This window comes from Girardinichthys multiradiatus, chromosome 10 (assembly GCF_021462225.1).
Source record: "Girardinichthys multiradiatus isolate DD_20200921_A chromosome 10, DD_fGirMul_XY1, whole genome shotgun sequence".
Classification (NCBI taxonomy): Eukaryota; Metazoa; Chordata; class Actinopteri; order Cyprinodontiformes; family Goodeidae; genus Girardinichthys; species Girardinichthys multiradiatus.
In genome coordinates, this window is record NC_061803.1 from 13,468,413 (window position 1) to 13,494,218 (window position 25,806).

At 40.6% G+C, this 25,806-nt stretch overlaps 1 protein-coding gene and 1 long non-coding RNA gene across 4 annotated transcripts; one reads left to right on the forward strand and one right to left on the reverse strand.

The window, feature by feature from the left end:
• Positions 1-474: 474 nt before the first annotated feature.
• Positions 475-24,178, reverse strand: entpd1 (ectonucleoside triphosphate diphosphohydrolase 1). 2 transcript variants are annotated; one of them, XM_047376817.1, is made up of 10 exons: positions 24,024-24,178; positions 10,034-10,161; positions 9,476-9,593; positions 8,165-8,315; positions 4,917-5,076; positions 4,597-4,800; positions 4,203-4,460; positions 2,423-2,536; positions 2,175-2,315; positions 475-1,047 (listed from the first exon to the last, which is right to left on the reverse strand). In XM_047376817.1, exons 1-10 carry the CDS (start codon positions 24,037-24,039, stop codon positions 841-843), a joined length of 1,497 nt encoding a protein of 498 aa, XP_047232773.1. In that variant the 5' UTR covers positions 24,040-24,178; the 3' UTR covers positions 475-840. The 2 variants fall into 2 exon arrangements, with proteins under 2 accessions (XP_047232773.1, XP_047232772.1); XM_047376816.1 differs by lacking the exon at positions 24,024-24,178 and adding an exon at positions 11,911-12,545.
• Positions 10,092-25,081, forward strand: LOC124875041. Of its 2 annotated transcripts, none has more exons than XR_007039942.1 (3): positions 10,092-10,206; positions 24,718-24,838; positions 24,942-25,081. It is a non-coding gene; the product is annotated as an uncharacterized LOC124875041 (long non-coding RNA). The 2 variants fall into 2 exon arrangements; XR_007039943.1 differs by having other exon boundaries at positions 10,107-10,206; positions 24,721-24,838.
• Positions 25,082-25,806: the final 725 nt, after the last annotated feature.

Genomic DNA, 25,806 nt, shown 5'->3' on the forward strand with positions numbered 1-25,806 from the left:
AATGTTTTTCCTTATGTACAGCGCCTTCAGTGCCTTGTTGCTGAAAAGCGTTATATAAATAAACTTGACTTGACTTGTGGTTCACCTATGTTCTCTAACAAAGCTCATAGACCTTCACGGACAGTCAAATTTATACTGAGAATAACTTCCGCATAGATGGGCTCTATTTACTGATTCAAGTACCTCTGAAGGAATTGGTGGCACTGGATTTCATTTAGGACTATCAATAGCAACGAGACTGAATACATGCCAGAGCTTTCAAATTTTTGTTTGCCAAAAAATGGGAAAAATTTGAAAAATAGAGATTTAATTTTCCTTCCAGTTCACAATCATCTGCTACTTTGTGTTGATTTTTCCACATAAAATCCCACATTAAAGTTTCCAATTGCAATGTCACAAAATGTGAAGTAGTTCAAAAGTTATGAACACTTTTGCAAGGCACTGTAAATCAATTTTAAGCAGCAAAACAGAACGTTTTATATCAACATGAGTTACTTTATTATTTATTATGAGTTTATTTATACACATTCACAGCATAATTCAGGACACAAACATGCATACTGATGTGGATTCACACATTTTTAGGCCATTCATTCAGTTTTTTCTCATTCAGGCCCAAACATACGTTTGCACACATATTTAAATGGAGAAAATGTCCTTCAGTCAGACGTTTCACTCCCCCGATGAGTAAAAACATATGCCCTTCCAAAAAATCCTTGAAACAGCATGAGTTGCAGGACTGTGTTTGACAGCTTCAGATGACCTTTCACCCACACAAACACACACAGCCATTTGCAGACTTTCTTCACACAGCACTCAAACAAAGATACATCATTGTGATTATACAATTTGTGGTTGCTTTGAGCATCTAGGCCAGATAGGGCGCAGGCTGAGGATGAGTAGGATAAAGAGCATTAATGCAATGACGGTGACTATAGAGACATAGCCGGCGTGTGGAAGAGGGGGTGAGTCTGGAGCCTCTGCTGGAATCATGTTGGTCAGGTTTAACATGTAGCCCAGTGTCCAGCCTGCATCACTGCCCTTTATCTGAAAATATCACATGAAGGAAAACTTTACATACTCTCAGAGCAAGTTCAAGCAAGCTCACATGCTTAAAGATACAACTCAATCAATTAGAACATCACCCAAAATGTTCAATTCAATTCAATTCAAACAGTCATTTATATGATATGCACTCATAACACACAGTGATAGATTTATTTTAAGTTTATTTCTTTTTAAATTTGATGATTTTGGCATACAGATAATGAACACCCAAAATCCTGTTTCTAAGAAAATCATAATATTGCATAGGACCAATAAAAATGGATTTTTATTACAAAAATATTATGACCTACACAAACATTGGAAGAACTGTTGACTTGACACCCCTCACTAGGAGGCTCAACCACAAAAGTTCATTGCTATAGAAGCTGGCTGTTCATGTGCTGTATCCAAGGATATTATTGGAAAGCTTAGTGGAAGAAAAACGCATGGTAGGAAAATGTGCACAACCAACAGGGTATAATTGTAACATGGGGATTGTGCGGCAAAGTCCATTCACACACACACAGACATATCCAAGACATGGGCTGCATGAGTCACATTCTTTGTGTTAAGCCACTCTGAAGCCAGATGCAACTTCAGACGTTTCTTTGCTTGGTAGAGTAAAAAAGTGACAGGATGGTGGGTCAGTGGTCCATGGTCCTTGTTTAAGAACATATGTAAATTTAGCTTATGCAAATTAAGATCTTAATGTCTTGTAGAAAGAGTAGAGAGCCACACAATCATCCAAGGTATCCCTGTAGCTTTTTGCCACAGCCACAGTGTTATCCTCACAGATGCACTGCTTTAGTTAATGGCTGAGTATCGGCTGCCGTAGTTAATGGCCAGTTACAAAAAAGGCAAATATCACCTGGCTGATATTTTGCTAATTAGCACAATAAGCATTTTGAAACTATTTCTTCATTTAGTGCATGTTAAGATGGTTGTATTTGCTGGTTTCTACGTATTTAAATACATAAATCTTCTAGATGATAAAATTCAAACTGCAACAGTCAATATGTTGGATTATTTTTGCAGCAGTAGAACAAATCGATGTTTTACTTCAAGGATATGTTAGGAGACATAAAAGGAGGCGTGGAACAGGAAAGGGTGGCTGGTGAACCACTGACCTCTTTAATGAATTTTATGTTGGAGAAAGTCTCATTGGTGAAGCCGTATCCTTCTGTCAACAGTGTGAGGATGTATGTGCCAGAGAAGCAGTACTCGGCCAGGTACTTCACTTTAACCATTCCTAAATGCTGCTTCTTTATCTGTTCAAACAATTCAAATGCAGTGATATTATCAATGTACAGTTCAGGCAAACTGGAGAAGATTATTAAGAAATTAAAAAATGAACTATGCATAAATATGGCCCAACCTGATTCCAGGGGGTAGCACAGTAGCTTGCTAGATTTTTCTTTACAGTTTCTAAAGGGATGGATGTATGAGTCAGATTGAGGAAGTTCATCACAAAGTAGTAAGCAGAGAAGGCCTAAGATGAAAGAGGAAATGGAAAAAGGATATGAGGTTTGTTTAGAATAATGAAGCACTCCACTTTGGGCTCTGTTCTTGCATTTGACACACAAATCAACTTATTAAAATTATTAGAAATCTTTTCAAGTTATTTTTAACATTTTGTCTATAAATTCTTGGAATATGGTATAAAATACCAACTTCTTCTGCTTTACCACAACATTACAGTTCACTGTTTATTAGATTATCTTTTGTCTAAAAGCTTTAGTAACTGGGTACTAAATATGAATTAAAACACCCACAGCAGACATGCAATAGGGAGGGATTTTTCCAGGCTTAAGCACTGGCTTCTAGCACATTAAATGTGGTAATCAAATTATTGTGAATGAATGGGTCTCCCCATTTTAAGAAAAATAATTAATGGAACAGTTAAAATACTGCCCCAATCAGTTGGTCAAAGATAGGAACTGGCCAATTTTCCCTTGACTGGCTTTGATCAGATACTGAAAAATCTGATTTTTCTTAATCAAGTAATCGAAACTAAGAATTCCCACCATTTTTGTTCTATAAACATACCATACCAACTAATAGAAAGTACTTTGATTGAGCATTACAAATATAGACTGTAGTATAAAACATTATTTTATATAAGAAGATAATGTTAACGGTTTCAGTTAAATATCCCTCTTTGCCAGTTCATAACCCAATTTCATCTTGTCGCGTTTAATCAAACTAATTTATACTCACTAAGCCATTGAATATTAGTTCTTTTTTTCTTGTTGTTATATATTATTGTGAAATATTAACATAATTAATTTTGAAATCTTACAGAATAGTTTGTTTATATTTTGTGAAAAATGTTATACTACACAGTATTTCAATTTATTTTGCTGATCTTCATTTTGGTCTGCTGACTTGTGAAATATGACAGATTAGAAGCCCAGATCAAACCAAAATAACTTTATGTGAACTTATGCTGGTGAAGGTTATTAATATATGAATCGATTATAGAAAATGAGGGTTGTCAGGAGTCTGTTTTTAAAGGGGGTATGAAAGATCCTCTTGGTGGGTACAAAGGCTGACACAAGGCTAGTAAAAATTATCCTGCAGCTACAAATTGGCTAAAGGGCTAAATTACCAGCACCTGTTTTTAAGACTTTTTTTTGCTGTTATAATGACACAAATAAATGTATTGTGTAAATAAATTGTGTCCCTGCAATGTGATCCTCTACAGAAATTCAAAATACAACAGAGGGATGATCAAACATTTACATTTAAGAGACCTTTTAGTGACTTAAGAACTTGGCACAGGGTGGGTTATCTGGCAGGGGAAAACCAAACTGGTCCATGATTGTTTAGAATCAGATAACACAGGGCTAAGCACCAGCCTTGGTTTAACACCAGAAGTGTGTTGGTGGAAAAACCCCAGAAGCTTTCTATGTAGTAGCAATTATTGTGATCTTAGACGATTTGTAATTGCATTTTTCACCAATTTTAGAGATAAATTAACCAGTCTGTTTGATGAAGAAAAACACAAGTCAGTTTCTTTTGAAAATAAGTTGACTGAAAAAAATCATGAAGTGTGATTTTTATCTCATTAAAATTTAGAAATGTTGTAGATGTGTGGTTAAACAGCACATATGATTTAGACTGCTACAAAAACACAAACAGCTGAGCTATTTTACCCCAAATGGTCCTTGCAGAGGGGGCTGGAAAACTCCATTGAAAGAGCATCTACTGTATTTGCAGGCCGTAAAGTTAAACAAACTTTTGACAACTTCCTGGCATTGTGAAAAGTTTCCTTCTCCTGTGTGATTGAATTCTGCAGGAGCATTTTCGGGTTTCCTGTGTGAGACACAGGGGCTGTCATACAGGCTTGTGTAATTCCTTTTTCCCGAGTAGCCTGGGTGGAAGCACGGATCTGATATTTTCATTGGACCTAACTAGGAAAGAAAGTGATAAAGAGATGCAGGGAGTATGTTTAAGTAATTTGATAAATTGCTCTGTGGTACATTTTATCCAATGTCACTAAAAATCACTGAATAAACTATGAACATTTAAAAACCTTCAAAGGTTTACCTGAGTCTGGTGTGCCAGTGCCATTCTTAGTACTTGGTCTTTCCCGTAGCACAGGAAGCTGTGAGTATACAGGTTGTAGTCATTTCCATAGAGTCTGAAGGTCACAGAGTTGCTAGTTGACTCCGAAATGTTATAATTACTTGATACAAAGCTAATTTGAGTTGAGGCCCCGCCAAGGTCAAGAGCCCCCGTTGTTTCTAGACCCTGAAGCAAAAACAAAAAGGAAATGACTTCATTTCTCAGTGGGGATACCCTGGCGGGCACAAAAAGCCTCTTAGACAGACTTGCATAGATCTCCATCTAGATCTGTTTATATAGACCTGTTTCAAGCGATCATCCAAGTAGTTGACGGTGACCCAGCCAAAGGCACCCTCTTCCTGCCCGCTGAGTATTCTCGCCCCCTGATAGGAAAAGGGGAAGCTTTGCAGGGCTTTCTCTACAGCCTGAAACACCTTGTCTGATGCCAAGCTGTTCTCCATACTGCACTCACACATACAGCAACAGCAATTTCATAGAGTGAGTCACATGCATAATTCAAAACAATACAGCTACCCATAAACAATGAATGAACTGTATCATTTAAAATATCTTTGACAGTAAGATATTAATTTTCCTGTCACTAAAGTTTGCACAGACATAAATCACAATGTTTGTAAGTGGAAAAGGCGGATAGCTGAGTTTGTTTCTCTTTACAGTGCAAATATTACCAAAGAGTTAAGTCTTATGGGATTTTCACTGTGTTTAGATGTGGAGCAATGAGTCTCCCAGTGTAAACAAGATGTAGACAATGCATACGTGTTCTACTGAGAAGTTTAACCTGGCTGCACACAATAACCTGTCAATACTGATTTCACTGGGCACAGAAATTAAAGTTTCCATCTAAACGAGCTATTTGAGGATTAAACCTTTGCATTAGACCTATGCGTTCTGTATAACATTTAAAAATTCTATGCACACATACAAATGTGCTGTGTGTTACAAAAGGAGGCGAGGACTGAATTTAGGGGAAAAATCTATGAAATTTGAACAAATATATAAATAAATAAATAAAACAAGTTTCATAAGGACCTGGGTTTAGGCAGCCCATTGAAGGCAGTGTCAGGATGTGATGTTTTGGACTCTGTTTGTGGTTTGGTGTTTTTGTTTACCTTTTAGTTAGATGTTCTCACTTGTGTTTTGTATTCATGTTAGTTGTGGTTTCCGTTTTGGGGTATATTCTGCCCCCCAGTTTGCTGTCCTATTTCTCTTGGCTTTGCTTTCCTGTTTATTTTCTTAGAATGGTTTCCTTATGATTATTATTATTATTTCTCTTAATTCTCTGGTTCCCTTACACTCTCATTTATTAGTTTCCTTTCTGTTACTCCTCTCTTCATTTGTTTTCCCCTTTTAGTTATTACTCGGTTTAAGTTTCTTTTATTCTCCAGTTCTTCTTAGCCTTGTTCCTCTAGTTTATCTTCTCTATTTCCTCCTGTATAGGTTAGCTTTTGTTATTGTTTACTTTTATTCTAGTCCTCGTTTCCTCTGCTTCATCCTCAGTTTGGTTTCAGTCAGTGTTTGTTTGGGTTTGTTTACTTTTTAGTCAGGGTTCCCTTTGGGTTCCTATTTTGTTAAGTGTTTAGGCCTTAGGTTGTTGTGGTCCCTAAGGTTCTCAGTTTCCTTTAGTTCATGTTTATTCTTGATTCTTATGTTTTATTTATCTTTGTTTATAGTTTTGTTTTAGGTCTGCTCCATGTCTTGTTAATTACTTGTATTAGGTTCACCTGTTCCCTCTGCCTTCCTGCCTCCTTGCCTCACCTGTCCTTAGTTCCTTTGATTACCTGCCTTTGTTTTCTCTCTGCATATTAGTTGGTTTGTTTCATTATGTTTTTGTGGGTTCCTTGCGTTACAACTCGACCCTTTATCCTTGTCCCTGCCTTGAGTCTCCTTGTTCCTGCAGTGTCTGTAATGTAAGTGTTTGGATCTCGACCCTGTTCAGTACCTGCAGTGTTTTTGTTACGTTTTGACCTTTTTGAATAAAGCTGAGAGACTGTTTTTGAAATGCGCTTCCCAAGTTCTTGTCTGTGCTTTGGTCCAACCCAAAACCCCACCGTGACAGGCAGAGATTTTCTTACACTTGGCTGTTAGGCATTATAAGTGTCTTTGGGCGCTTCACCTGCAGCTTTTCTTTTTGTTTACAATGGGTGTGCTCTGTATGTTTTACAGTCTTTGGATTACAAAAAACAAAAAACAAAAAAACTATTGTTGCCATCATTTATTTAACTTAAAAATTACAAGCAAATTTTATAAAAGTGATTAGCTCATCACTAGCTGTTCAGGACCTTTGAACCTATTTAGAAATCAGATGTGGACCATTGAACATGAATTTTGAGAACTGGTGGTATAGCATAAAAAGCAATCTAGATCAAGGGTTCCCAAAAAGGGAGGACGGGGCCACCTTGGGCGGTCGCCAGACACCAAGTGGGAGGTCGTGAGAAGATTTTCAGAATGTGACCGCAGACGTGTATTGAGGGCCAGAAGGGCCAAATTAAATAAATTTATAATTAAAATAAATAAATGTGTATGACCCACAAAATAAATAAATCCACTATGACCTAAAGAAATGTACAATGAAATGTCCCATTAAATAATATATGGTGTAATTAATTAATCAAATTGAATTAAAAATGGGGCTGCATGGTGGCGCAGTTGGTAGCACTGTTGCCTTGCAGCAAGAAGGTCCTAGGTTCAATTCCTGGCCGGGGGTCTTTCTGCATGGAGTTTGCATGTTCTCCCCGTGCATGCGTGGGTTCTCACTGGGTACTCCGGCTTCCTCCCACAGTCCAAAGACATGCCTGTTAGGTTAATTGGTTAATCTAAAATTGCCCTTAGGTGTATGAATAAGTGTGTAAATGGTTGTTTGTGTGTTGCCCTGTGATGGACTGGCGACCTGTCCAGGGTGTACCCCACCTCTCGCCCATAGACTGCTGGAGATAGGCACCAGCTTCCCCGTGACCCACTATGGAATAAGCGGTAGAAAATGACTGATTGAATTAAAAATAAATACATTTATTTAAAAATACAAATAATTATCTTTATATAATTATAAATAAATATAAAGTGTAAAAATTATATATATTTTTTGTGGGTTGCCAATCTCCGGCACTGTTATTTTTGGAGTAACAGGCTGAAAAGTTTGGGAATCCCTGATCTAGATTCAGAAGTGGTGGTGCAATAAAGATTTTAATTTCTCTAAATGGGTTGGTACAGGATATGTTTCTCAGTTGGTTAAATTTCTTTCTGCTATAGATAGAACTATCACAGAGAAATTACTTTGATGTTTACATCCCTGCCTGACTGGAACATCATTACCATGATCCATCAGAGCTATGAACCCATCAATATGTAAGGTGATGGGTACACCAGGTCTTCCAGCCACCTTTGCAAACATTGGTTAATTTCTGGTTAACAATGTCTACGTGATGAACATTGGGCCTTGTTAGGATTGTGATTGTGACTCGAATCTATTGATTTATTTTTTAAAGACTGTCTTAAGTTATATTGTGGACTCGTGGTTAAGTGTTAAGCGTACTTCAGCAGTCGCATTCCAGCTGTAGCCCCCAGATAGAGAGGGGTCTCATGGTGTCTCTTTGTGGGGACCTGCATCTCAGCCTCTCGCATGCACTCTGTCAGTGACATTCCGGCCTTCTCTGGTTCAGCTGCATAGCTCGAGATACCTTTACCTGCAAGAAAGATAAAATATTAAGATGAGGGGTGAAATCGGTTGGTTAAAACTGACATCTCTGAAGAGTTTGGATGTCCACACAAGGGTCTACCAGGATTTTCCATAGATGGCAACAGACAGGCCAGAGTTTTGTGGCCAGAGTGCCTGAATACGCTTACATGGACAATAAGAAAACAATGAAGTTGAAATAATAGTAACTTATATACAACTGAGGTGACTGACAGGTGGGTTTCATGTGTCTTCACGTTGCTGTTATAAATTAGACACAGTTGCAGTACGTTGCCCCATGTTCTGATCCATCAATGTAATAGATGGCTCTCTGATTTTTCCTGTCAGTTTGTGATGTAAAGTGTTGACTTAATTTGACCTTCTTCAAAGGATGTTAAACAAAACCAGACTCTGAGGACAAAATCTTCTTTGCTCAATGGTCCAGTCATTACAGACTCTTTCAAGTTGTGAGCAGGATGTAGTACAGGCAGCCTGACCTGTCTGCAGCTGCTCAAAGTGAAATTTGAAGTATTTTGGGAAACTTTGCTAACTATGAATAAAAGTTGGGTTTGTGTCAGTGAACCAACCAGTTACGTATCACATAACATTTACATATCTGAACCCTTAGTTAGGGCTGGACAATATATAGCAAATTTAACATTATCACAATATCATTGTATGCAATATCCAAATTGCGAAGAACTTCCTGGACTGCATCAACTGCTTATTAATTACCATGCATCCAGGTTCTCTATGCCGGTAAGATATCTGGTGACACTTATTGTTAATGCAACATAAAAGGTTATAGAAGGTAAAGAGGTGGTTGGGTGGCAAAGTGAATTCATTAAGAAACTACAACTGAGTTGTGTCAATGCTAAAACAGGAGATGTCGTCCACAAGCAACTTTTTCAGTGAAACTCTGATAAGATTAAATTAATGAATTTTATGTTTTTCTCCAGTCGTTGGATAGACTGGCCTATTTTTGATAAAGACCCAGTGCAGAAAGACATTAACACTTTTTTATTATTTGCTTATTTCTCGCAAGTCATATTGCATCATTTACCAATATTATTGCATGTTTTCCTGATATTGTGCAGCCCGACCTTTCACCTATGTTCATTGGAAATGATATACACCATGTATGCACACCTTTTGGAGTCTATACTTTACCCGTTACTTTGCAGGAATGTTTCTGTTCAACTCTTCCAGTGTTGTTGTCCTTCTCTGCAGGCCACTCGTAGATATAAAGAGCTGTGTGGGAAGAGCCAGCGTCGAGCACAATCCCATACTGAGTTGGGACAAGGAAAATTCCTGTTTAGCAGCTGGTTCCATTCTAAAAAAAGTTCCTTCCAGATGTGCCATTTTGAACCTCAGATGTAATGATTGACTAACACATAGACAAACATGCTAGAGTTCTATTTCCCAGCTAATTCAACTTTGTGAAACAGGAAAAGAGTCATTTAGTAAACTCACACAAAGGTCAATATTATCTGGTAGCTTAGAAACTCAAACTCTTTTTTATCTCTGACGAAAACAAGGAATTTATTTTCTTAACGTCTGCTGGGTGTATTTGCTTGTGGATTGCAAAAATCAATAATACAGCTTGTCAAGTTGAGGTCATATTGACCGCAAACCATATTTGGCAGGCAAGTTTTAGTCTAGGGTTGCTCCAAATACAGCAAATTCCCACACATGGCTTTAGCACTTTTGGAAATTCCTTTACCATACCTTGTATTTTTGGGGGACAGGTCTGTTCTGCAAAACTGCAACCGTCACCAGGGCAACAATCGCTATGACACCAATCACAGTGATGATGATGGTCATCGACGTGTGCCAGGGGTTCTTCTCTTTCATCTCTGAGAGCGGGGGCGGAAATACAGACAGACAGATGGGACAGAAAGGTAGGAGAAGTCAGAGGGTTGCCAGGATAGAATGGGGGAAGATGGAAACACAATGGAAATAAAATGGGGTGGGGGGAGGTGTTAGGCAGACTTGCACCACATGCTGGTTAAGTCACAGTATGTGAGAGTCTGTTGGAGGCTGCATATTGAGCTTAATTGTTTTGTTTTGTTTTGTTTTGTAACCAAGGACAGCAGATGGAGTTCTGATTCAATGTGTTTGATCTTCTGCCAAGCTCTTCATTTATTCTGGGGGGAATTTAGTTATTTCAAACACTCAAACATTTGAGATCTTATTCTACTGAAGTATTTAGGTAATGAAAGATCCAACAGGATTTCCACTCTGGAAAGAGATCAAAGAACTTTTTCCAGTAATAGTTTAACTGTTTATACAGCATATGACAATGTTTGGCTGCAATAAAACAGATTTTCTTTTCTTTTGCAATCAACAGTTTTTTAGGGGTGATTGACCCACTAAGACATTAGGTTTGGACATGTTTCAGTGTCAGCGAGTAATAACTCATCTTTTCCAGCTACCTATTTGAGATATAAACTTTGAACTGAACACTTTTGGCCGCTGTTTGCTACTTCTATAGCCCCCGCTCTAGCTCCGCCCCTAAGTACCGGCAATAATTTAAAAGTACTTTCCCCCCTGCATGTGCCAGTCTGAGATACTCACAGTGTGATAATCTAGGCTAAACATGCCATCGTTTCACAGAGTCGCTGTTTTTGCACAACCTATTCAACAACTATTGTCGTCCACATCTCTGGATAGGGTACCATGGGTGGCAGGTCTCTGAAAGCAGCTCAGACAGCCCTCTCACCGGTGACACTCTCCATCTCATTCTGGAGGGAGATATAGTCCCTCCAGTTTATTTAAAACTGACAATACAGTTATTCCAACTGCTAAAATAATCCAATAACTTGATAATAACATATACACTAATGTTATTTATAACAGTTATTTATTCTGATACACATATGTAAAAAAGGTAATAATTTTAACATTCACATTGCACAGAACAAAGGTACACAATCTAATATTACCCCCCAAAACACAAAAGTTGATTATTGCTTGCCAGCTGCAGTTTTACGTTAATAAGGGTGATGGGGGGCACTTCCATCATTTTCACTCCATGATTGGCCGTGTTGTTAAAACCGGAATTAGCTAAATTTGTCTTTGTTGTAACTTGTGAGTTTAGCAGCCCTCCTTCAGCCAGCTGACAGGCAATGCACAGCAACAGGTTTGGAAAATTTTAGCTATTTCATCTCCTTTCGTTTTCAAACCTCCCATACCATTATTGATCCCGTTCATATGGTTATTGTGGTTGGTGTGTGCTTGTGTAATGATTCTAAAGAGAACAGGTTGTGTGGATCCAGTTAATGCAACTCACAGGCTGATGAGCAAGATCGCACTATAAAATATAAACTGCACACACTTGCATACACACGCAGACATACGTATACTTAAATATTACAGACTTGTGGACACTATTCAGGTACACAAAACAGCTGTCAAAGTACACCGGCACACCGTCCGACTTGTATAATACGGGACAAATATGAACGGGGAGCAGTTCTGTCTTTGTGCATCAGCATAACCTGCAGGTCTATAAGTACACCTGACCTTCACCCACACAGAAACTCCAAAATCTGAAGCATAGCAAAGCAACAAACCAGTGGCAAACCTAGAAAGGGGGCACTTACCTCTGTTGTCAGTGAACTTGGCACTCATGGTGTACGGAGAGGAGTGGATCCCGACAGAGAAGGAGTGAGGAATGAGAGAAAGAGGAAAAATATAGACAAGACAGGCAGAGGAGTGAAGGGACACAGGGAAATGGCAGAGCGATAAAGATGAGGTTTTCAGTTGGGGCCGGACAGAGAATTAGAATAAAACTGTGCGCGCTGCTGTCGGAGCAGCCCTGCAGCAGAGTTTGGCATTTCCTCCTCTATCCGGGGCAGTAAAATTGGTCACTATGGAGACACATCTAAAGCGTGTTTGTTGATGTGTGCGAGTGCGCGCTTGTGGACATGAACTCCTTGAAAGTTCTCTAAACTAATGAGATCCACATGCTCCAGCAGTCTGGTATTCCCGAAGGATGTTTAGGTGGGAGGGGAAGTGGGGACTCCCTTGTTTGGATGGCTTTTTATCACCAGCTCTATGATGTCATCTCAGTGACGAATTGGAATTCCCTGCTTTTCTTCTTGGTTTGTCATGTGTCTGCATGTCTGTACAGACTCAAAACATGACTTGCCTGCAGATATGTTGCTCTATTCCCAGATGGTCCTGTCTTTTTATTTCCTGTTCTTGCAACATATTTCCAAAATATGCAATCACTTCTGCTTAAACATGCAGAGGAAGACACACAGTCAACTTGTTACTCCTGATTTTTATACCCACAAGGGATTAAGGACCCCCTGATTTGTTTTTACTACACATCTATTATGATGCGGTTATAACTCTGAAAGCTGAGCTGGTGATTGATAATTAGCTTGTCCACTGCTCCCTAGTATCAACTTTAAACCAAAAGTATGATTTCTCATACATCTAGCACACTATCTGCTATTTCCTCTCCCTAAAAGCTCATTACATTCCAGACTGCTTACATAGTATATTGTCCATATGGGCTCCGTCTGGACTTTCAGAAACTTATAAAATCACAACTTTAATTATTTAGATCTTCCAAACTGGACAGTTCAGACAGGCTCAGATCCACATTTTCTCAGAACTGCAGTTGTACTCTTTAAAAGACAAGATGCAACATTTCTTTACAGAGTAACCCTTTTTGGGGTATGATGGGACACTTATCTTCTTCTTTTTTGTGGTTGGTAGTATCCAAGTAGGGCTACACGATACTTGAGTCAGCAAGTAATGACCTAAACTTGCTACAAGTGGTTCGCTGAATTACCTGATACTAATAAACAATGTTACCGATACAGATGGTGAAGAAATGTAACTAAATATTTGGCTGCTAAACCTTCAACAGTCGAGTTGCCTTCAATGATAAATGGTGATCTGGATTTTCTAACGGGCTGCACAGTGGTGCAGTTAGTGGCACTGTTGCCTTGCAGCAAGAAGGTCATGGGTTTGACTCCTGGATGGGTTTTTTTCTGAGTGGAGTTTGCATGTTCTCCCCATGCATGTGGGGTTCTCTCTGGGTACCTGGGCTTCCTCACACAGGCCAAAAACATGACCCGCCTCTTGCCCATAGACTGCTGGAGATAGGCACTGGAAGAAGTGGTTATAGAAAAGAAATGATGGGTGGATGGATTTTCTAACTTCAGAATAGTGAACAAAGCTAATCCTTGAATGAGATGGTCAGGCTGTCAGTCAGTTACAAAACTATCTGTTAAGCAGTATTATCTAATTTTGTTTTTTCTATTTAGGGGAATTGAAAATCCTAAACATGAGCTTTCTTTTGGGATATTACATTGCCTATGGCTGTGTTTGGCTTTGTCACAGTATATGAAGATAAAAGTTTTACTAGGTTCAGCTTTACTTGCTAAGTTCAGGACAGACGTTGCTCAATGCAGCATTGAGTTTTCATGGGGGAGCATAAATCACTGGAAGTAATGGGTTTCACAGTGTGGCAACACTGTTGCATTGTGCTTCAATGAGCTGATACTGGGGTTGTTGATAAACAAAAACAAGTAAAGATTGCAACACCTGGCCTGATGTTGTCATTTTTTTAGTGTTTGTAAGTATTATTAGATGCCTTTAAAAAGCTTAAGTGTTAACTGTGAAAATCTGTTTGAAGATATCCTCACCAAAAGCTTCTGAATTGGTGATTAGGTGGTAAATATTCTGCTTTTTAAAGTTTGACTGGTGTTGGCAGGTCAAAGGTTTACAAAAAACTGAAATCATCCACAAAAGTTAGATCTGTGCATTTATACTGACAATAGCTTTATATGACGCTAAATTGGACTGCTTAATTATTTGCCAGAACTGTATGCTGTGGAAAGGAAGATATTTGGACTGTGTAGAAAACAACTCTAAGGAAATTAATTGTAAGGAAACATAACCCAGACAGCATCCATCAAAAACCGGTTTAGTACTAACTCTGATTAAAGCATAGGGTCTGACACGGTCTGGATGTCCATCTGACCTCCATCTTGTAACATCAGTCTTATCAGAGCGATTGTGAAACCCAACAAATGTTCCTCCAAAATATGCAGCTATAATAAAGGAAGAATAAAACCATATGCGTTTTCCTTATGTGGCCCTAATTTATGCAGCAGTTCCTATTCATTGCACATTAAACATGTATGAGGATACATGGAAATGTTATGCTGGTGAGGTAGACAACGTGTCTTTGTATGAATAATGGTTTTCTACCATTCTATTCCAAGCTTTATTAGAGTATGAATGAAAATGTGTTTCTAAAAGTGGTAACTACAAAAATGTGATGCTGACCAATTTAAATTCCACCTTTCCTTAAAATTGTTCACAAATCTAAGGAATCAGCATATTTGAAATTTTTGAAACTATACTGTTTTTTTATTTGAAAATCTATACAGACCAACATTATCTACTTTTGCTGTCTGATGATAACACCTTCGGCAGCAGAGCCAGTCTCAGTAACACTTGTTGAGACAGAGAACAGGGCTCAGCCAAGCAGGAGTTTTAGAGGATGAGATCATAAAGGGACTCTCTTGAAATATCAGCAGGCCTTTGAGATACACCCTTATAAGTTAGCCCTTTTCGCATAATAAATTGACATACCCATCACTTTCAAGTTACCAAATCAGGAGAAGTGGCTACCAACTAAAATCATCTTACTTCCAAAAACTGCCTTCAGAACACACTTCTAAGTCAAGACACATTGCGAAAGGATGTCGCCATTGTTTCCATTTCCGACCACTCTGTTAACAAAAACTGAAGTGATAACTAGAGACTAGGATGTCCCTAATGTTGACATAAGCAAAGACGAGAGGTACATGAGGCATGTGAGGAGAAAACATCTGTTAGAAACTCAGTCCATGTCAGGGGCATGGTGTAAATATTTTTGTCTGTTTTGAGCAAACTAAGTGCATAAAATTGTCAAGGGTGTGTAGTCAGCTTCACATTACATTTTTTTTCTCAGGTGAACATGAGGATAATGGAAATGAGCAACATATATTCATTCAAATCCTCTTGCCTAATGATAATGGTTTGCCACATGTCAGTTCTAATCTCTAAATGATGTCCTGAAACAGTTAAATCCTAATTCTAACCTATAAAACATGCATAACATATGACACCGGACAAAATGACCTTATTTAACAAACATGTAGGCTGCAATTAAAACTTGTCATTTAAAGTTGCATCACATTTATTCGCACAAACAAACCGAGACCTGCACACACACTCATAGAAACACTGAAATAAGGTTGTGTTATCTTGGCTACATTCAGCAGTGAGTCGAGGGATGACAGAGCTGAGGCTAATCTGGGTGGTTTTGTAATGATAGGAAGACAAGGCAACAGTGTGCCTGTGAGGCAGGTTCTTAAATTATGGTGCTGTTTGCTGGTTAGGCTAAACAGCTCACAAGCTCCCTGTGTTGACAGGTTCCGTCCATGAGCATAATAGAGTAATTTGTGGTAGTCAACAGGACTAAAACCATGGGAAGACAAATGTTCATATCTTGTTAGTGACTCAACTGAAATTACATGTCGAACAAAGAGTCAGTTGTTGGCCAAGCCCGAACGAGAGACACGAAACCATCCCCCAGTGGGCCCACCACTTGCAGGGGGAACCGTGAGGGAACGGTGCAAAGAGGATTGGGCGGCGGACGAAGGTGGAGACCTCAGCAGCCCGATCCCCGGATGCTTAGGCTGGCTCTAGGGACGTGGAATGTCACCTCGCTGGGGGGGAAGAAGTCTGAGCTTGTGCTGAAGGTTGAGAGATATTGACTAGAAATAGTCGGGCTCACCTCCACGCACAGCGTGGGCTCTGGAACCCATCTCCTCGAGAGGGGCTTGACTCTCTTCTGCTCTGGGGTGGCCCACGGAGAGAGGCAGCGGGCTGGGGTGGGTTTGCTTGTTGCCCCCCAGCTAAGCCGTCTCGTGTTGGGGTTTACCCCAGTGGATGAGAGGGTCGCATCCCTGTGCCTTCGGGTTGGGGACAGGTCTCTGACTGTCATTTCGGCCAACGGGCCGAGTGGTAGTGCGGAGTACTTGGCCTTCTTGGCATCCCTGTCGAGGGTGCTGGATAGTGCCCCTCCCGGGGACTCCATTATTCTGCTGGGGGGACTTCAATGCCCACGAGGGAAACAACAGTGACACCTGGAGAGGCGTGATCGGGAGGAATGGCCTCTTCGATCTGAATCCAAGTGGTGTTTTGTTATTAAACTTCTGTGCTAGTCACGGATTGTCCATAATGAACACCATGTCCAAACATAAGGGTGTCCATCAGTGCACTTGGCACCAGGACACCCTAGGCAGGAGGTCAATGATCGACTTTGTTGTCCTGTCATCAGACCTTTGGCCACATGTTTTGGACACTCGGGTGAAGAGAGGGGGTGAGCTGTCCACTGATCACCACCTGGTGGTGAGTTGGATCCGCTTGAGGAGCAGAAAGCTGGACAAACTTGGCAGGCCCAAGCGCATAGTGAGGGTCTGCTGGGAACGTCTGGCGGAGCTCTTGGCCAGGGATGTATTCAACGCTCACCTCCAGGAGAACTTTGACCAGATTCCGAGGGTTGTTGGAGACATAGAGTCCGAGTGGACCATGTTCTCCGCATCTATTGTCGATGCTGCCGCCCATAGCTGCGGCCGTAAGGTCTGCGGTGCCTGACGTGGCGGCAATCCCAGAACCTGGTGGTGGACATCGGCAGTAAGGGACGCTGTCAAGGTGAAGAAGGAGTCCTATCGGCTGTGGTTGGCTTCTGGGACTCCTGAGGCAGCTGACGGGTACAGTGAGGCCAGGCGTGCCGCGGCCCGGGCTATGGCAGTGGCAAAAACTCGGGCCTGGGAGGAGTTTGGTGAGGCCATGGAGAAGTACTACCGGTTGGCCTCAAAGCGATTCTGGCAAACCGTCCGGTGCCTCAGGAGGGGGAAGCAGTGCTTCGCCAACACTGTTTACAGTGGGGGTGGGGAGCTGCTGACCTCGACTGGGGACATTATTGGGCGGTGGAAGGAGTACTTCGAGGATCTCCTCAATCCTGCCATCACGCATTCCCTGGTGGAAACAGAGGCTGGGAACTCAGGGCTGGACTCTTTCATCACCCAGGCTGAAGTCACCGAGGTGGTTAAAAAGCTCCGCGGTGGCAGGGCTTCGGGGATGGATGAGACCCACCCTGAGTCGGGGACAGTGCCTCTGGACTGGCAGACTGGGGTGGTGGTCCCCCTTCATAAGAAGGGTGACTGGAGGGTGTGTTCCAACTACAAGGGGATCACACTCCTCAGCCTCCCTGGTAAGGTCTATGCCAGGGTATTGGAGAGGAGAGTCCGACCGATTGTCGAACCTCGGCTTCAGGATGAGCAGTGTGGTTTTCGTCCCGGCCCTGGAACACTGGACCAGCTCTATACCCTCTACAGGGTACTCGAGGGTTCATGGGAGTTTGCCCAACCGGTCCACATGTGTTTTGTGGACCTGGAGAAATAATTCGACTGTGTCCCTCGTGATGCCCTGTGGGGGGTTCTCCGGGAGTATGGAATTGGGGGCCCTTTATTAGGGGCCATCCGGTACCTGTACAAGCGGAGCAGGAGTTTGGTTCGCAATAAGTTGGACCTTTTCCCGGTGCATGTTGGACTCCGGCAGGGCTGCCCTTTGTCACCGGTCCTGTTCATAACTTTTATGGACAGGATTTCTAGGCACAGCCAAGGGCCGGAGGGTTCTGGTTTGGGGACCAGAGGATTTCGTCTCTTCTTTCTGCAGATGACGTGGTCCTGCTGGCCCCCTCTAGCCAAGACCTACAGCATGCGCTGGGACGGTTCGCAGCCGAGTGTGAAGCGGCTGGGATGAGAGTGCTAAATTATATTATCAAATGGAGAAACAAAGTCATAAACATAGAAAAGAACACAAGCATGTGCTTTTCATGTGAAAACAGTTGTGTGTAAAAAGTAAGTTTTGGCTCCTAAACTTAGTTGCAAGTTGTGCCAGTCTATGCGGCAACAAGTACCGTTTGGCATTTGCAATAACTATCGATGAGCAATGAGAAATAAAAAGTTTTTAAAAAGGAGGGCAGGGGATGGGCTAGTGGCTAGAGATCAGGGCATCTGCGTCCTGGAGAGGCCACAAGTACCCTGGTTCTAATCTCACAGCCTGACACTCTGGGTCCCTGAGCAAGAGTGTCAGGACAGCAGTGGGCCCATTGTACGGCAGCCCACTGCTCCCTAAGGGATGGGTTAAATGTAGACAATTATTTCTACGTTTTGAGATCAATGTAGCCTAAATTATTATTATTATTATTATTTTGCATCACTTGGAGGAATTGTTTTAATATGGTGGTTTTGAGGGGCCTTTAGTATGAGCTACCTTTCTAAGGTCATGTTTCAACAATTGAAGTCTGGACATCGACTACACCACTCCAAAACCTTTATTTTGAATTTTTGATTTTTACTTTGTAGAGGTGAACTTCATTGTATGCTTTGGGTCATCTTGCATAAGCCAGAAGCACTTGAACTTAAGGTCACAAATTGATGGTCCAATATTCTGCTTCAGGATTTTCTGCTAAAGAGCAGAATAATTAATAATAAATTCCCACAAGTCACTAAAATCTTGAATACGCAAATCTACCTCAGACCTTCACACTACCACCTCCATGTTCTTTTACTGAATTGCTGAAATTGTTTTTTTCCCGTAGCGCAAGGTTGGATTGGAAAGCTTTTTAAATAAATATATGAAATTTCAGTTTTAAAATTGCATTTTGGATTTACTCCAGTTATGTTTGTCTAATATACATTTTTCATCAATCTGAAACCTTTGTGAAAAAAGTAAAAAAGTGTTTGCCCCATACAAATATCTTCTGTTTCACAGCACTGCAGTGCTAAAGATATTGTGCAAAGATTTTTTCACTGTATTTTTACTGTGTTCTGTCTAGTTAAAGAAAAGCAGCACTGTCACATTTTTAAGTTTCCTAACGCTTCCTCTCCACAGCTGTGCGCTGTTTTGACTGAATTAAAGTAACTGTGGAGAAAGTTATATCAAAGCAGACTAAGATTGTTAAGTATATTATTGGAATTAAAATATTTTAGTAAAATGAGAATGAATGAACTCATCGTAGACATGTATGGTTACAGAGAGTAGAAATGCCAGAAATGGGGGAATAAAAGCATCCCTGCTAAAGAGAGGGGTGCCTTTACTTTTCCATATCTGCTCCATTGATCAGGCATCTACATAAATTGATGTTGATGTAAAGCATTTTTATTGCCAGCAGGAATAAAGACTGAATAAAAACACAGAACAGAGAGAATGAGAATGCAAAACCATTGGGATTTGTGAAACTGGAAAGTAGGCTGAGGTTAAACCTGCTGTCTCCTCCAAAACTGACGTTTTTTCCCAACTGAACCAAAGTAGGGAGCATTACATTAATAAACTGGTCAAAAAGGTCTTGAAGCAGATTAACTAGAGGTTATTTTACTCACTTAAGTACATCTTGCAGTTACCTCTGTATACTCTGGGTTGAACACAGAAGAAAAACTATCAAATTTAAATGTTCTGTCCAGATAAGTTAAAAATCAGGAAGATTGTCTATGCTAGCATTCGGAAATAAAGTAATAATACTAGTTAATGTATATCAGACACCATAATACCTAATATGATTAGTGATAACCAAAAAGACTTGAAAGAACCTTTCCCTTTGGGAAATTTATATACGGTGCACTGCTAATCTTTAACAAAAGTGATTTCTCTGTCATACAAAATCTCTGGGTGTAATTGGAATTTTAACTGACCACCTTTTTTTTACAGCTGTTTTTCATCATAGCATGCTTGCTCATTTTCAGTTCGGCCTAAATCTGAGTGCAAGTGGTAAATCAATACTGAAATATGGAGGCTCAAACGTTTGTAGACTATTACAAATGTAAAGTTAGACTTCTTCAAATATAAGTTTTGATAGACAGATGCCACTATGGTATTTATTAAGAAAATGCACATGTGAATGACCCAGCATAACACGGATGACCCACATCAGCCACTGTCAATTGCAGCTTTGACCTTTGTCTTCAGATATAGGTTTATGTTACAGTCGTTTACCTGTTTTGCAGAACTTTAAGATAACAAAACAAAGACTTGTCACATTTCTGATGCCAATGAAGGTAGATTAATCACTTATTAAAGTTTCTGGGTTCAGCCATTTTCCTTTACCAAACAAAATGTTTTAAGTTGCTTTAAAATGTGATTGAAAGCTTTTGCCGTTCCCTAGTGTTCAACATGTGCTGATCTTTTTAAATGGCCTTCACCTCCTTTAGAAATTTGTACAAATTCAAGGTAAGAACAGCTGCAACTGTAATGACAGCATTGCATTTCCTTATTAAGGATACAAAAAATCAACCTTAAGTACTGTAAAACATTCGTTATTGACCAAATCTATGTGGTACACTCTAAAATTTGAAATAGAAAAATTTGTAATTTTTTTTAAAGATGTTGGCAGAAAAATTCAAATACCTAACAGTTTGCATTGGCAAGCTGTGATGAAAAATCTTGCCCGATTTTGTATTACAATGATCCAAAAAGTTGTGGGGATATAAGTGTTGTCTAATATTATAAAGTTCTGCAAAAGTAGTGTGATGGAATTTGATGTATAGATATGCAGACATGGGCGATACGGACAAACGTCAACACTCAATTACCTTAATGCTATTTATGACCGAATTTTGAGGAACACAAAAGGCGGGACTCAAAACACGTAAGTGTGACACTTAGACATTTCATGATGAAAGCATAAGGCTATATACACCGCATCCTGCACCCTTAGCACTAAGGGAAAAAGTACTTGGGGAAGGACAAGACCAAATACAGGCTAAGTAAAACTTAAAGGAAATATTTTTAAATATGTCAAGTACACCTTGAGGAAGGTTATTGGGCGTTGGGGAAGCAGAACAGCTAATCTTACCCGTGGCTGCACACCAGAGGCCCAGCAAGCTAGCAACGTCAAATCTTCCCCTAAACACTGAGAAGGCAAAGTTTATTACTAATGTGAGGTCCCCTCCTGCCTCGATCCACCATCATCCCGGTGCCCAAGAAACCCACCATCGTAGGATTAAATAACTACAGGCCTGTAGCCCTGACGTCTGTGGTCATGAAATCCTTTGAGCGGCTGGTGTTGAAGCACCTGAAAGACATCACAGGTCCCCTGCTGGACCCCTTGCAGTTTGCTTACCGAGCAAACAAAGGTCGGCAGATGATGCTGTTAACTTAGGTCTACACTTCATCCTGCAACACCTCAACCGTCCAGGGACGTACGCCAGGATCCTGTTTGTAGACTTCAGCTCGGCCTTCAACACTATCATACCAGACATCCTCCACCAGAAGCTCACACAGCTCAACGTCCCAGCCTCCACCTGTCAGTGGATCAGCAGCTTCCTGATGGACCGACAGCAGCAGGTGAGACTGGGGAGCATCTTCTCCCGAACCAGATCAATAAGTACTGGTGCCCCCCAGGGAGCCCCCCAGGGGTGTGTTCTATCCCCACTCCTCTTCTCCCTGTACACAAATAACTGCACCTCATCGGACTCGTCCGTGAAACTCCTTAGGTTTGCAGATGACACCACTGTCATTGGACTGATCCAGGACGGTGATGAGTCTGCATAAAGACAGCAGGTGGATCGGCTGGTACACTGGTGCAGTCAGAACTACCTTGAACTGAACCCACTCAAGACTGTGGAAATGGTGGTGGACTTTCGGAGAACACCACCCCCATACACCCCCCTCACCATCCTCAACAACACTGTATCGGCCGTGGACCACTTCAGGTTCTTAGGAACCACCATCTCTGAGGACCTGAGATGGTCTTCACACATAGACACTGTTCAAAAGAAGGCCCAGCAGGGACTGTACTTCCTGAGGCAACTCAAGAAGTTCAACCTTCCACAGGAGCTGCTGGTCATCTTCTACACTGCCATCATTCAGTCTGTCTTGTCTTCATCCATCTCAGTGTGGTTTGGCTCATCCACAAAACAGGACAGGTCCAGACTGCAACGAATAATCAGGAATGCAGAGAGAATAATCAGAGCTGACCTTCCCTACATCCAGGACTTATACAGGTCTAGGGTCAGTAAAAGAGCTGCTAAAATCTCTGCAGACCCCACACACCCTGCACATAAACTGTTTAGAGTTTTACCTTCAGGCCGTCGCTACAGAGCACTGTTCACTAAAACCAGCCGCCACAGAGACAGTTTCTTCGCCCAGGCTGTTTCTCTGATGAACATTTAATAGAGTACAAAACAACAGCATACAGATGTTGCAAATGCACCTTTTATTAGATATGTGTATATTGTACATTGTATATTGTAAATTGTAAATTTGTATATTCTGTAATGCAAAAACAGAACAAAAGAGCAAAGTGTACCGGAGTCAAATTCCTTGTTTGTACGCACAAACTTGGCAATAAAGCTGATTCTGATTCTGAAAACACATCCTTCTCTTAGTAATTAGGTAATCTTTATTTTGGGCTGTGGTGAAACCAGAAGGGAAGCTCTTTCAACATTATATGATTAAAGAAAAGATTCCCTAAGAGGAAGTGTGTATGTTCCCCCCAGGGAAGTGGTCAATGTAGTTATAGTTGGTCTCGACAGGCTGACACTAACCCTCATCTGAACTAATTTAACCACGCAGTGCTGGTGATTACAAATATAAATTTTAACGCAATGCTCTTATTGTATTTGCATCCATCAGCACATCTTACCAGCTTGCCAACAAAAACAAATGTTTTAAATAAATTTATTGTGTAAATATCAAAGATTAACAAATTATTTTAACAAGCCCTTCTTCGATGTGAAACAATTGGGCCAAGTAATCCAAATTAGAAATAAATACACTCTCTACACTATTATCTCTTAATTTTATTTTAATTCTGTTTGAGGTTTTAAAAAATGTACAGGTTTTGGGACGCCGTCATAACAGTTGGCTGTTGATTGAAATTTGCTTGTGTTCGGCGGTAATATGTCTTATGATACAAGCTGCAGTAAATACAAAACATAGCTAGCTAGCCATGATCTAGCTGAAAAATGTGCCATGTTTATTTTTGCTTAACTGGGTTTTATTTGTGTAAATATCTCAAATATTTCAATATAAACAGCCATATTTACAAATTGCCTGTAAATAATTTTTTTGGGTTACATTTAATTCTGTTAAGGAAGGTAACTTCAGCTTGATAGAGGAATATCTAGAAAGACAATTTAATTTATTGACTTTTAGCTGGACCTGATACTTCTGCTAAGGTATGTTCTGAGCATAAATCTAGAGTTTCAAGCTGACTCTAAAGACAGCTATTTGCTTTTTGGAGAATTCTCTGCAGTTGCTGAGGCATATTTTAAGATATGCTGACAACTAAACTTCAGGCAACCCCCAGCAGATAACAAAACCTCATGATTTTTCACAAAACAAAGGACACTCATCACACTGATTCACACATGGTAAAATAAGACAGGCGTAAAAAAGCACATGATTCTGTCGGTTCTAATAACACACACTGAAGAAAAGTCACACACCTGCTTCAGACCAATACATATCCTCTGCACACTGTAAAGCAAGCCTTACAGTTAAACAGTTACAACACACTCAACACAAATTTTCTGTACACGTTTCTGGTACATTCTACTACTGGTTACACTGGGTGAAAAGGATTTCCTATTTTAATTAGAGCATACATGTGTGCCAGTCACAGCAGTACACCTACCTCTTTGTGCAGACATGGGTTGTTTCTCAGCAGTGACGCAATGCTTTTTCTATCCTATGCCCCTTGCTGTTTCCCCTTCTCTCTCTCTCTTTCTCTCTCTTTCTTTCCGAGCCTCTCTCTTCCTCTTTCTCTGTGGTAACACAGCACCTCCTTTCGAATACACTTGCTTTATTAAGAGAAGCAGAGCTTCTTCTCCTCCCTCCCGCTCAGCCCACCCCCCTTCTTCCAGGCGCCTTTAGCTGTTCCTTCTGTTTACCCCTTCCTCTTTGTCTCCCTCTCTATACCTTTGTCATTCTCTTCAACACTGTCAATCTTTTTCAAAGGCTCCCTGAGCTTTGATATGTCTCCACTTTCTTCACCCTCCTGTAAAATGTCCCCCTGGCCCAGCTCTCTCTGTCTTCCCCCACTGGTGGGTTCTTTATCACTGTCATCTTTATAACTCTTTCTTTGTCATCGTCTATGTCTTTAAAAATTGGGTCAACATAAAATGGCTGTTAGATCTGGATGGAAGCTGGAACTGAACCTGAAGGCATGCTGAACTCATTCTCCATCTTATAAACGTATGATAACCACAGTCCTGTATGTCATATTATGTTTGAACGTTGAGAATAAAACTTTGAAACATTGGTTCTATTGAAGGCTGTTGTCAGAGCCTGGAGGCATTTTCCACCTCCTACTAACCCTCTACCACCAGTAGGTGCCGCTGGCTGGACAAGGTCGAGGGGTGACAGGTGTGGCTCATTGACTCATCAGCTGGGGAGCTTAAAGAAGATGGTTTGCCAACACTTCGTTGCCTGAGTGCTTTGCCCTCCGTGGTATATCTTTCTTGCCAGCTCTGAAACATTTTTGAAAGTTTTGTGAAAGTATCTGTTTTTGAATAAGAATTGCACTAACCTCCTCCTGTCCTGCCTGCTCTAGGTACTGGTTTCCAATTGGTCAAAGCCGAACCCTGAATCATCGTTTTCGTGTCCGGACCTCCTCCTGAACCTGGACTGAACCTGGCTGGCGATCTGAGATCCCCTGGATCAGCTGTAATATTAACTTTCAGGCATTGTTGGTTTTTCCCACAGACGATGACCACATACCTCCTGGGTCGTGATAGCTGCATGCTGTATTTACTTACCTGTGACAAGGCTGCCAAGGAAACCTTTGTTGTTTCAAGTCATGGTCACATTCACAATCTTTTAAACATATCTACAGTTTAACCAGAGTGATAAATCCCCTTCCTGTCTGCTTTGTTTCTCATGTGAGAAACAAAATCAACATCAGCACTAAACAACTGATATATGGGTGTGATCTGTATTTATGCTATTCATATAACACAATCAGTACAGCTGGTACTGAGGTACTTCTTGTGATGGGGAAACCACAGAGGGAGCATGATGTTTGTTTTGTACAGTGATTGGACGCAAGAGACAACCCATTGTTATGACAGCTGTAATCCTAATTTAATGATGCTCTAAATAACAGGCAGGAGGTTTCCTAAAGGATGGTTTCACTGCTCCATTAGTCTGTCACTTAATGTAAAAATGATCATTTGTTGGAGGAAAACTGTTTTACAGTGCCTCGCAGAGGTTTCCATACAACTAGAACTTTTTTCGCAATTTATCTCTTCACAGCATAAACTTCGAAATATTTTATTGGGATTTCATGAGACGTCCCAATTCAAAGTAGCACATAAAAGTGAAGTGGTTAAATAATTATATATCGTTTTTAAAATTTGTTGCATATAAAAAAGTGTGTTGTGCAAACGTGTCTAGCTCCATCAACACCCTAGAGGTTT